The sequence below is a fragment of the Bos indicus genome, chromosome X (genome assembly GCF_029378745.1).
Source record: "Bos indicus isolate NIAB-ARS_2022 breed Sahiwal x Tharparkar chromosome X, NIAB-ARS_B.indTharparkar_mat_pri_1.0, whole genome shotgun sequence".
Classification (NCBI taxonomy): domain Eukaryota; kingdom Metazoa; phylum Chordata; class Mammalia; order Artiodactyla; family Bovidae; genus Bos; species Bos indicus.
Window position 1 is genome coordinate 37,931,091 of NC_091789.1, and position 13,895 is coordinate 37,944,985.

General features: G+C 38.3%; 1 protein-coding gene across 1 annotated transcript in view; it reads right to left on the reverse strand.

Annotated features, from left to right (window-relative positions):
• Positions 1-13,895, reverse strand: part of BRCC3 (BRCA1/BRCA2-containing complex subunit 3) — a 78,462-nt gene that overhangs the window by 46,978 nt on the left and 17,589 nt on the right. The window contains exons 6-7 of the mRNA XM_070784134.1: positions 12,811-12,899; positions 11,203-11,258 (exon numbers count right to left, since the gene is read on the reverse strand). Of these exons, the coding sequence (XP_070640235.1) occupies positions 11,203-11,258; positions 12,811-12,899 (145 nt within the window). The remainder of the gene's footprint in view (positions 1-11,202; positions 11,259-12,810; positions 12,900-13,895) is intronic.

Below are 13,895 nucleotides of genomic sequence, written 5' to 3' on the forward strand. Positions count from 1 at the left end.
TGCAAATGCTAGCTGAAATAATGGTTGCTGCCTTAAGAAAGGGAAATGAAGAATGCTTTACATGTGGAGATATGAACCATTTAAAAAGGGACTACCCTAAGAAAGCTAATAAAAAACCTCCAAAAATCTGCCCTCGCCATAAAGGAATGCATTGGGCCAAATATTCTAAGTCTAAATTTGACATTGAAGGGAAACCTATTCCAGGCAACTCCAAGCAGGGAACCACCCCCCCCAGGTCCCCTTCTACAAAAACCAGGGGCAAATTCCATCTTTTCCCTCAAACCCTCAACATTTGGCAGTGCAGCCGTCAATATACCAGCCCTAAATGACTTTCTCCTTTACCCTCAAGCAGTCCCCTCTAGAATGCCTACCGGACTTTTTGGACCCCTGCCCCCACAAACCTTTGGTCTTTTACTTGGCCAATCTAGTTTGACTTCTAAAGGAATTACTGTTCACCCTGGAGTAATTGATTCAGATTATAAAGGAGAAATTCAAATTATGATGTCATCTCAGACTTTATGGCAATTAAAAAAGGGGGAATACACAGGAACACTACTGTCTTCCTTATCTAAAGCAGACTTTACTAGATTCCAACATAAGATATTTTCTAAACCTACAACTATTGTTAATGCAGCTTTATTTGTTTTAAATGTTTTAAATTTACCACAGGGAGATATCTTAACAAGAGCAGAAAAGCATTTTGAGGAAGTGAAGGACACTTCTCTTCCTCTGCCCATTTGGTACCAAGACAATGGGTTAACAAAACAACGGAAATCTGGGAAACTAGTCTTACAGGGAAAGGGGTATGCTTGTATTTCCTCAGCTGGATCCAATGAACTCACATGGCTCCCTCTTTGGAAGATTTGACCCAAGGGGGCCCCCAGCCTTCAAAATGGAGACAGGACAACAAGGACCCCAGGAGGAAGAAATTCCAATACAGACCATGGCGGCTCTAAAGATCTCCAGGAAGCACCACCCTCGACGGCATCACCCTTATGATCTCCCCACTTGGGGACAAATAAAAACCCTTACTAATTGAGCTGAAAATTTGGTCTCTCAACAAGGAATGCCTTGGAGTCCTGAATACATTCTCCTGGCAATGCTCAGTCTCTTGGCCTGTGCCTCCCCAACTCAAGCTCTAACTAATCATACTTCCTGGGCTTACATACCCAACCCCCCTCTACTACAGGTGGTCGAATGGACAGAGAGAGGACCAATCGTTTCAACTAATGACTCTATACATATGCCTTCTCCCTGGAGCATTAAAGGGCCCTCACACCCTGAAAAAGAAGGAAAACTAATTAATATTTCTCTAGGTTATGAAGTCCTTCCTTTGTGCATAGGCCCAGCAGAATTATGCATAAATGTTAGCTGACAAACTTGGGCTTTCGCCCTACCTCCCTTGCTTGGATTATTTACTGCCCTTTCTTTGTCTGTGAACCATGTTTATAGTACTAAGACTTTATGGAAAGACGGAAAGAACATAGAACATTATGCAAAGGGTTTACTTATAAAAACTTTACATATACTCCTGTTTGTTGGGACAAATGTCAAGCCAAATCAGGAAAATTAATGTTTGTGGCTAATCATATAATTGTTGATTGGGGACCCCGTGGTATGTGGTTACCTAACTGCTCAGAAGATGTTAACTGCTCTGTGTGTGACTATGCTACTCAAGTGGCATGGAAAATTAATGACACTACGATGGAGCATTACCATGACAAAGGACTTCCTGGGTGGTTTGATGGTGGATTAGCCCCACCACGTCCTAGGATCATCCTCGATAAACAGAGTGAGCCTGAACAATGGGACATTTGGAAACTTGCTGTGAGCACCAAAGAACTTGGAACTTGGACTGGACATTTCACAGGGACCAGTCATGGTCACAGTAACTATTTCTTTCGCTATAATCAATCATATATTATACAGGCCTGTGTCCCACTTCCTTTTGCTATAGCCATAGGAAATTTACAATTTAATAAGACTTTACATTCTGTAACTTGTATTAATTGCAAACTATATACTTGTCTTAACTCCTCTCTTTAAGAAATGATTCCCTTTTGATTCTTTGATCTCAACGTAATTTGAAGCTACCAATAAATCTCCAACGACCCTGGGAAGAAGGTCCTATGGCTGGACTTGCCTCCAGATTACTTACTAAACTGCTCCAGCAATCTAAACAATTCGTTGGATGGCTGATTCTTGGCATTTTGGGGTTAATAGCTATTTGCACCACTGCTGCCATCGCCGGCACTGCTTTACATACCTCGATTCAAATATATAATTTTATCCAAAATTGGACTGAAGATGTTCATAATATGTGAGCTGCTCAGGCTCAGGTAGATGAGGGTATTCAAGTGGAAATACAGGAACTAAAAACAGCCATCAAATGGGTCAGAGATCAATTAACAGATTTGGAAAAACAATTGATACTAAAATGTGATTGGAATTCTACTCAATTTTGTGTTACTCCTGTTCATTTTAATCATAGTGCCTACAACTGGGAACAAATCAAATTTCATTTACAAGATATACATAATAATGCCTCTCTGAATGTACAATTACTGCAAAAGGAAATCTTTGAAACTTTTTCTAAACCTCTGCCCTCTTCCACTAATTTGGAAACTTTAGCTGAACAACTAGCTGATCAATTATCTGGGCTAGACCCACAAGGATGGTTTCAACGTATTATGCACAGCATCGGGTCTGGAACTGTAACTTTGGTGATTGTCTTGGTAATTATACTTGTTGTTTATCATTGCCTTTCTATAAGGGTGGTTAATACTAAACAAACTCAATTGGTCAGGACTTTTTATACAAATATATTAAAATAGGGAGAATTGTCAGGAAGCATTTAACAGGAGGCTTCCTGTGTGCTGTTTTGGATATGTCATGAATCCTGTTCCTTATTAATTCCTGAATATTCAGGAATTAAGAAGAGTTGGCAAGCTGCTCCCACGGCTGAGAATGCATGCATTTCCTTCATTAGTTTTTCCATACGGTGATAAGTAACTATTTACAACCCTCTTCCTTTTTATGAACCATACAGTAAAAGTGATTATTTACAACCCTCTCTCTTTGATATGGATTGCCTTATGATAACTTGTAAGTCTGGACTTTTGATTTTTATCTTTGCTGAAAATAGCTACCTTGTAAGACAGTATATATACCCACACTATGTTGAATAAAACAGCTTTGCTCCATCAGAGCTTGGGTCCCCGTGTCTGTCTTTCTTTCTCTCTCTCAGGCTAATTCTTTGGAGTGCAGAAGCCCACTGAGCTCACTTTCTTGCCTGGGCTTCTAAGTCCCTCTCGAGAAGGTGCACTGTGCCTTCACCCCCTTGAGAGGGCGCCTGGTACCTACATGAAGCAGTGCAAGCTCTGTGTCAAGAGCTTTATTGGTTTTCTGCGTAAACCAAGGAATATCAGCTTCTCTCTCTCTTTCACTTTCTTATCGTCGACTTCAGACCACCAGGTTTTGGTCCATTAAAGGACCTCAACAGGTATGTAGGGGTATCTCATTGCAGTTTCAATTTTCACTTCCCCAATACTTAGAGTTCAGTATCTTTTCCAGAACAATGATGTTCAGTTCATCTTTTTATGTGCTTACTTGCCATTCTTACATACTTCTTGGTGAAGTACCTGCTCATATCTTCTGCCCATTTTTTATTGGGTTGATTCCTATTTTATTGTTGAGTTTTGGGAGTTCTTTGTATATTCTATATACAAGTCTTTTGTCAGATAAATGATTTGAAATATTTTCCTACTGTAGCTACTGTTTTCATTATCTTTAGTTTCTTTCATTCTGTAGAGTTTTTTTATTTTGATGAGGTGTTCACATATTTCTTTTATGGAAAATGTTTTTTAAAAAATTTATTGTAGTTGATTTACAATGTTATGTTAGTTTCAGGTGTGCAGCAAACTGAATCAGTTAAATATATATATCCACTCTTTTTAAGATTCATTTCCCATATAGATCATTACAGAGTATTGACTGAGAAGAGTTCCCTGTGTTGTATTCAATTTCAGTTTTTCAGTTCAGCCACTCAGTCACGTCCAACTCTTTGCAACCCCATTGACAGCAGCACGCCAGGCTTCCCTGTCCATCACCAACTCCCAGAGCTTGCTAAAACTCATGTCCATCCAGTTGGGTGATGCCATCCAACCATCTCATCCCCTTATCCTCCTGCCTTCAGTATTTCCCAGCATCAGGGTCTTTTCAAATGAGTCAGTTCTTCACATCAGGGGCCAAAGTATTGGAGTTTCAGCTTCAGCATCAGTCCTTCCATGTATATTCAGGACTGGTTTCCTTTAGGATGGACTGGTTGGATCTCCTTGCAGTCCAAGGGACTCTCAAGAGTCTTTTCCAACACTACAGTTCAAAAGCATCAATTCTTCAGTGCTCAGCTTTGTTTATGGTCCAACTCTCTCACATTCATACATGACTACTGGAAAAACCATAGCTTTGACTAGACAGACATTTGTTGGCAAAGTAATGTCTCTGCTTTTTAATATGCTCTCTAGGTTGGTCATAGCTTTTCTTCCAAGGAGCAAGCATCTTTTAGTTTCATGGCTGCAGTCACCATCTGCAGTGATTTTGGAGCCCAAGAAAATAAATTCTCTCACTGTTTCCACTGTTTGCCCATCTATTTGCCATGAATTGATGGGACCAAATGCCATGATCTTAGTTTTTGTATAGTAGATCCTTATTAGTTATCTATTTTATATATAGTAGTATGTATATGTCAATCCCAATCTCCCAATTTATCTGAACCCTCCTTTTTCCCCCTGGTAACCAAAAGTTTGTTTTCTACATCTGTGACTTTGCTTTTCTCTTGCAAATGAGTTCATGGAAAATGCTTTCAGTTCCAAGAATAAGAAATTGTTGGCAAGCCCAATATTCTATAGATTTTCTATCTTTTCCCCTAAAACTTCCATACTGTTTTCAGTTTGGACCTATAATTCCTTTAAATTTTTGTTTGGTATGAGATTTAGATTGACATTTATTTTGTATATGGTAGTCAAACTATCCTCCTTTCTCTACTAAATAGCTCTTCAGTTTTGTTAAAAATCTTTGTGGGGGTCTATTTCTGAACACGATTCTGTTCCACTAATCTAGGTGTTTATCTGTTAACCAATACCACACTGTCTTAATTATTATCATTTCATAATAAGTCCTAAAGCTGGGTAGTGTGATTCCACAAACTTTATTTTTCCTTTTCAAAATGAAGGTTTTCAACTTCCTTTGCCTTTCCATATAAATGCTAGAATCAGTTTGTATCTACAAAATACTCTTGCTGAACTTTTGACTATTGCTCTAAATCTATAGATTATTTTGAGAACTGAAATCTTGACTATTAATCTGCTGAGTCTTCCAGTCCATAAACACGGTATGTCTTTCCATTTAACTAGGTTTTCTTTGATATCTTTCATCAACATTCTGTGGTCTTCAGCATGTAGATTTGATAGATTTTGATACATTTTTACACCTGTTTCATTTCTTGTATTACTGTGTTAAAAATGTTTCCGATTTTCTATTGCTAGCATATAGAAATATTCCCTTTGTGTGTTGACGCTGCATCCTGTTGATATCATTTAAATAACTTATTAGTTTTAGGAATTTCTTTATAAATTCCTTGGGATTTTCTATGCAGACAACCATGTCTTATGCAAATGGAGATTGATTTATCTTTTCCTATTCATATGCCTTTTATTTCTTGCTTTATTGCACTAAGACTTCAGGCACAAAGTTAAGTAGAAGTGGGCAGAGGGGGATTTTCAGCACCAAACTCTACTTCTAGAACTATTATGATTGATAGACCTTTTAATGTACAGGTCTCTCCAGCTCTGTTTTTTGGAGGTAAAATTCAGAGAACATAAAATTCACCACTATAACCATTTTAAAGTCTGTGATTCAGGTACTTGTACATTCACAATATTGTGCAACCATTACCGTTACCTAATTCTATAATAGTTTCATCACCCCAAATGAAAGCCCATACCTGTTAAGCAGTCACTCCCTGTTATGGTCTGAATTGTGCCCCCCCCCCACCTAAATTCAAATGTTGAAACCTTAAGCCCCAGTACCTCAGAAGGTGACGGCATTGGAGAAAGGGCCTTTGAAGAGGTAATTAAAATAAAATGACAGTTAAGGTTGGATCCAAGTCCAGTCTGACTGGTGCCCTTATAAGAAGAGGAAACTTTGACATGCAAAGTAACAACAGGCATGCACATGTATGGAGGAAAGGCTACGTGAGGACACATTGAGAAGGCAACCATCTGCAAGCCAGGAGAGTGAAAGTGAAAGAAAGTGAAGGTCGCTCAACTGTGTCCAACTCTTTGCGACCCCATGGACTATACAGTCCATGGAATTCTCCACACCAGAGTACTGGAGTGGGTAGCCTTTCCCTTCTCCAGGGGATCTTCCCGACCTAAGGATTGAACCCAGGTCCCCTGCATTGCAGGTGGATTCTTTACCATCTGAGCCACAAGGGAAGCCCACAGCCATCCTAGTATCTCATTACAGGTCTTAAAGACTAATGATGTTGGGCAGCTATCTCTGTGGTCACTGTATATCCTCCTTAGAGAAGTGGCAATTCGAGTCCTTTGCCCATTTTTAAAAATCGAGGTGAAATTTACATAACATAAAATTATCCATTTTATTTATTTTTTTATTTTATTTTTAAACTTTATATAATTGTATTAGTTTTGCCAAATATCAAAATGAATCCGCCACAGGTATACATGTGTTCCCCATCCTAGACCCTCCTCCCTCCTCCCTCCCCATACCATCCCTCTGGGTCGTCCCAGTGCACTAGCCCCAAGCATCCAGTATCGTGCATCGAACCTGGACTAGCATCTTGTTTCTTACATGATATTTTACGTGTTTCAATGTCATTCTCCCAAATCTTCCCACCCTCTCCCTCTCCCACAGAGTCCATAAGACTGTTCTATACATCAGTGTCTCTTTAAAATTATCCATTTTAAAGGCAACAATTCAATAGAATTTAGTACATTTACAGTGTTGTAAAACCACAACCTCTATGTAGTTCTAAAAAATTTTCATTACCCCAAAATAAAATCCCGTATCAATTAAAGCAACTGTTCCCCATCCTTCCCTCTGACCAACCCATGCCAAACACCAGTCTTTCTGTCTCTATTCTGGACACTTCATATAAATGAAATTCTACAATATGTGACCTGTTTTGTTTGGATTCCTTCACTTAGCATTAATGTTTTCAAGATCGTTCCACATTGTAGTATGTTTTGGTACCTCATTCATATTTTTATGATGAGTAATAGTCCACTGAATGCATATATCAATACTAAATTTTATCTGTTCATCAGTTGATGGACATTTAGGTCGTTTCCAACTTTTGGCTATTGTGAACAGTGCTGCATGAATATTCATGTCGAAGTGTTTGAGTACCTGTTTTTAATTCTTTTTGGTATATACCTAGGAATAGAGTTGCTAGGTCATATGAGAATTCTGTGTTTAACTTTTTGGAAAACCTCCCCGATACTTTTTCACAGCAGCCTCACAATTTTACATTCCCCACCAGCAATGCCTGAAGGCTGCAATTTCTCCACATCTCTGTCAACACTTGTTATTCTCCATTTTTAATATTATGGTCAACTCAGTGGATTAAGGTGGGATCTTGTTATAGTTTTGCTTTGCATTTTCCAAATGACTAATGATGTTGAGCATCTTTCCATGTGCCTGTGGACCTTTTGCACATTTACTTTGGAGAAATATCTATTCAAGTCCTGTGCCAATTTTTAAGATGTCATTTTATACATTCTGGATACTAGACTCATTCAGATATCAGATTTGCAATATTTTCTCCTATTCTATAGGTTGTCATTTGGCTTCCTTGATAATGTCATTTGATGCAGAAAAATTGTTATGAAATCCAATTTATCTGTTTTCTTTTGTTATCCATGCTTTTGGTGTCATATATAAGATTCCATTAACAAATCCAATGTCATGAAAATTTCAGTTCAGTTCAGTCGCTCAGTCATGTCCAACTCTTTGCGACCCCATGAACCTCAGCATGCCGGGCCTCCCTGTTCATCACCAACTCCTGGAGTTTACCCAAACTTATGTTCATTGAGTCAGTGATGCCCTCCAACCATCTCATCCTATGTTGTCCCCTTCTCCTCCTGCCTTCAATCTTTCCCAGCATCAGTGTCTTTTCAAATGAGTCAGCTCTTCAGTGTCTTTTCAAATGAATCAGCTCTTCACATCAGGTGGCCAAAGTATTGGAGTTTCAGCTTCAACATTAGTCCTTCCAATGAACACCCAGGACTGATCTCCCTTAGGATGGACTGCTTGGATCTCCTTGCAGTCCAAGGGACTCTCAAGAATCTTCTCCAACACCACTGTTCAAAAGCATCCATTCTTTAGTGCTCAGCTTTCTTTCTACAAATTTTCTTTCATGAAAATTTACCACTATGTTTTCTTCTAAGCATTTTATAGTTTTAGCTCTTCTGTTTAGGTCATTGATTTGATTTCATTTTTATACCTAGTGTATGTGGATAACCAGTTGTTCCAGCACCACTTATTGAACAAACTCTTCTTTCCTCATTGAATGACATCAGCATCTTTGGTGAAAACCAACTGGCCGTAGATAAGCAGCTTTATTTACTTCATTAGTCTCTATGTCTCTACTTTTGCCAGATCCACAAACTTTAGTTAGTGAACCTTTGTAGTAAGTTCTGAAATCTGGAAGTATGATTCCTCGAATTTGATTCTTCTTTTTTGATATTTTGACTCTTCAGGACACTTTGGAATTCCATGAGTTTGAGGATCATCTTTTTCATATCTGGAAAAAGGGCCATTGGAGTTTTGTACGGATTTTACTGAAACTCTGGTAAGTACTGTCATCTTCACAATATTATGTCTTCTGATTCATGAACAAGGGATGTCTTTTAATATATTTAGGTATTCTTCCTTTCAGCAATGTATCCTAGTTTTAACTTTATAAGTCTCCATTCTTGGTTAAATTTTTTCCGAGGTATTTTATTATTTTGGATGCCATCATAAATAGATTTTTAAAGTGTCCTTTTTTTGATGGTTCATTGCTGGTATATAGAAATACAACTGATTTTGAACACTGCACCTTTGCTGAATTTGTTTATCAACTCTAGTAGCTCTGGGGTGTTTCTTTAACATTTTCTATATATAGGATCACATCACCAGCAAATAGTTTTACTTTTTACTTTCCAATTTGGATGCCTTTTCTGTTTTTGCCTAATTGTTTTGGCTGGAACTACCAGTAAAATGTTGAGTAAAAGTGATAAAAGTGGGCAACCTTGTCTTGTTCCTGATCTTATGGGAGAAACCTTTCAGTCTTTGAACATTGAGTAAAATGTTAGCTGTGGGATTCATAAAAGCCCATAAATATTGAGACATGTTCCCTAGATCCCTAGCTTTTTGAGTGTTTTTATTATGACTTTTAAATTTTTCAAATGCTTTTTGTGCATCATGTGTTTTTTTTCCCCCTCTTCATTCTATTAACATGGAGTATTAATCAACTGATTTTCTTATGTGCTGTTGAATTCAGTATGGTAGTCTTTTGTTGAGGATTTTTGCATATTAAAAAGATTATACACCATGATCAAGTGGGATTTACCCTGGCATACAAGTGATGTTCAACATAAGAACTAGTTAGACAAAGATATCACAAAAAATTATAAAATGTTATTATGAATACAGATGCAAAAATCTTCAACAAAATACTACCACACTGAATCCAATAGCATCTTTGGCCTCTGGAAAGAGTTTGAGAAAGATTAGTGTTAATCCTTCTTTAACTGGGTGGCAGAATTAACCAGTGAAGTCCTCTGGTCTTGGAATTGTCTTTGTTGAGATGTTTCTGAATACTGATTCAATCTGTAAATAACAGTAGGGACTCAAAAGATATTGTCTGTTATCTGCTGTTGATAGGATAAGTAAAGCAGCAAACTACTTAAGGTTAGAAAAGTAACAACAGAAGAACAGAAAGGAGGAATATAACTACACTGGGCAGAATGGAGATGAGGCGGTATCAGTGGGCTAAATCCTCCTTTGTGAGAAGAGTTAATATCTAAAATTAGTAAATCAAGAAAGAATATCAAAAGTATGTTATTTAGAGATATCAAAGGAAATATCAGAAGAACTAAAAACAAGATTTGGAGAAAGAAGTCATTCCTCCTGAGGAGTAAGACTATTGATCATAAAATGTGTACCATTCTGTATTTTTATACACATACATCTATTACTGTGATGAAAACTGTAACCCTTGTGTATGATTCAACATTCCAAACCCATGTGAAAATACAATGAAGTCTTCCCACTTCCTCTCTGCTGCGGTGACTGATGTGTTTTGGTCCGGATATTCATGAATGGTATAGCATTCTATACATACTATTCTTGTACCTTGCCTTTTACTATTTAACAATGTATCTTGGAGATGTTTATGTATCACTCCTGAGCCTCCTATTTTTAATAGCCGAATATTATTCTATCATTTAGATATATCATAATTTATTTAATCAGTACTGTACTGAGAGACATCTGTTCTTTTCCCCAGGTCTTTGCTCTTTCAAACAATGATATTATAAGAAATTGACCAATACTGTAAGAAAAAAATCTGAAGCATTCTTTGCTTCTGTCTCCTAATAAGATATTGAACGTGGCTTTCATCTCTGCCTACTTGGTGCAGGCCACGGTGTATGGCATACAGTAGATACTGTATTTGCTAATTCAGCTTGAACTAAATTTCAATGAAGGAAGTAAGCTAGGTAAACATTTCAATGAGATGCTTTAAGTCTAAAATCAAGTCTATGGCACAGGAAACACAGCTTATACAAATCTGTAAGGCTGCATACTCAGTCTTTGTTTCACAATTCATCAGAGAAAAGAAAAGTTAACAGTGCAACTCAGTTTAGAATAATACTGGAAAGGAAATCTGGGACAGGGCTGTAATGATGTAATTGCAATGTCCAGACTGCTTATGTTAGCCTAGCTTTGTAGATCCACAGTATCCAAGATACTAAAAAGATGCCTACTCCTCACAGAGATGTTAGTAAGTATAAGTAGACTACAGAATTCTTCACGTCTTACTAATGAGAGAAACATTAATACAATGAAACAAAACAATCAATTCCCTGGACTGGAGATTAACCCACCAATACATACATACATCTCTGTCATACTTACTCTGAGCTCTTTTGGGCCTGTATGGATTGAAAGCAAGTATAGAGTACCCGTCCAGTCTTAAAAAAAAAAAAAAAAAAAAAAAAAACAGAAAGAAAAAAAGAAATAAAAGTCACACAGAGGATTAGTATTGAAAAAAGTACAGCAACCTAGTAGACTGTAACCTAAAACTCAAATGCCCCTCTGGCACTGGAAGGTTAGAAGAGATTTCTAAAGATGAAATATGCATAAATCAGTTTCTGTAAGGATAAAATACTCAGTCAACATGAAATGGCTACAATGAAACATCTGCTCATATGACAGCAGAGAAATGGTCACAAATGTGAGACCCAAGAAACTGAGGAGACCATTCAGACTCCTTTGTTGGAAACTGACAAACTGATTCTGTAACTATCTGTAATGACAGTAAATAAATTTATAATGCCAAAGCCAGAAGCATTTCAAATGAACTATGAAGTTCAAGATACTGAACTTTAATGTTTTCACAAGAGCGATATTATGAAGACTGTTCACTATGAACATAGGTCCTGAGACTATAACTAATGTACTAAACAACAGAACACACTTGGTGAGCTGGCAAAATTCACACTTGCAGTGTGAAATTTTCTTTTCATTTGCAGTGACACATAGTAAAAGCTCTTGATCAGAACATAAAACTCAAACAGAGGCACTCTAAATAGAGAATGGTGTGTGTGCTAAGTTGCTTCAGTCATGTCTGACTTTTTGCAACCCTATGGACTATAGCCCACCAGACTCCTCTGTCCATGGGATTCTTCAGGTAAGAATACCGGAGTGGGTTGCCATGTCTTTCTCCAGAGGATCTTCCCCGAGAATGGCAAGACTAGCCATTGATTGAGCTGCTTAACTACTCTGAGCTTCAATTTACTTATCCGGAAAATATGGATAATAATAACCCTCAGAGGCTGTTGTCAGGGTCTGAGCATATTTATGTCAAACACATAATCACTAAGTGCCATACAATACGTGATAAATGGTGGCACTTGTTACTATGATTAGTCACCAAAAAATATATAGAATCTGGCCACTTCTCATTGACTCCACTCCTACTGCTGTAGTCAAATGTCCATTATCTCTTCCCCAGTTACTGCAGTTTCTCCCTAACTGGTTTTATGGATGTCATGGATTCTTCACCCCCTCTTTCCCTATGTCCCCACCAGCACCCCCCACCCCAGACCTCACTGGAGGATGAGCACACGAGTTATCCAAACTAGGATACTTCTAAGAAGGAAAGGTGTGGCCTGAATAGGAGACTGGGGGCAATGGGGTGAAACTGGGACTGATGGAGGCAAGCTGGGACAGAGGGTCGTGTTGCAGCCACACTGACTTCCTCGATGTCCCCCAAAATGTTCCACACTCACCGCAGGGTCTTTTCACTGGCTCTTTCCCCTGCCTGGAATGCTCTTCCCCCAAGAAATCCACAAGACTTGCTCCCTCACTTTCTTCAGGTCCTGACTCAATGACCCTGCTCATTGAAACCTTCCCTGGACATACTATGCAAATTCCCAAAGATCTTTCTCTATTGTGTGTGTATGTTTATACCTGCACGTGCCTACATGCCTACACCCACAGAGAGACATGCACACACAATACCTTTGTATTTTTATCTTCTATGAAGCAGGAAAAGATAAGTCCTACAAAACCTTGATCCATCATCTGGTACATGGCTTGTGTGCGGACATCTGCAAAGAAACAAAGATAAAAATCCACTGTCAGTGAACTCTATCTCCCAGACATGAAAATATAAAGATACTCAAGATTCAGACTCTAAAAGGACAGCAAGGATATACTGGAATGACAATACTCTTGTCAAAGTAAAAACTTTTTCATTTGTTAGGGAAATACTATGGGAGTCAGCAATTAAATAATAAAATGTACTAATGATTCTAGGCTGCCTAGCCCATGACTAGCCCTGCTATGAAATGGAGTGTAGAAAGAAGACGGAAAACTGTTAGCCCCAAAACACTTGATAATTTCTTGTAAGAGGACTCCAAAAGAAAATAAAAAGGAAAGGAGACAAAAAAGATTTCTGAGAATAAATTTTTCATGGACAGCTTCTAAAGAAGTGAATATATTAGACCTGATATTAAAGAATGGCAGTGTCGAACTATTACCTAGGAAACCATTGTATAGAAGTGACTGCTATATTTTAAATAGATAACCAACAAAGACCTACTCTATAGCACAGAGAACTCTGTTCAGTGTTCTGTGGCAGCCTGGATGGGAGGAGACTTTGGGGGAGAATGGATACATGTATATGGATGGCTGAGTCCCTCTGCTGTCTACCTGAAGTTGTCACAACATTGTGAATCAGCTACTGTTGCTGTTGTTCAGTCACCCAGTCATGTCTGACTCTTTGCAACTCCACTGACTGAAGCATGCCAAGCTCTCTGTCCCTCACCACCTCCCGAAGTTTGCCCAAGTTCATGTCCATTGTGTCGGCAATGCCATCCAGCCATCTCATTAATCTTTCCCAGCCTCAGGGACTTTTCCAATGAGTCAGCTGTTCGCATCAGGTGACCAAAATACTGGAGTTTCAACTTCAGCATCAGTCACCATACCAATTCCCAAGAAGGGCAATACTAAAGAATATGCTAACCATCGGACAACTACACTCATCTCCCACGCTAGTAAGGTCATGCTTAAAATCTTGCATGCTAGGCTTCAACAATGTGAAC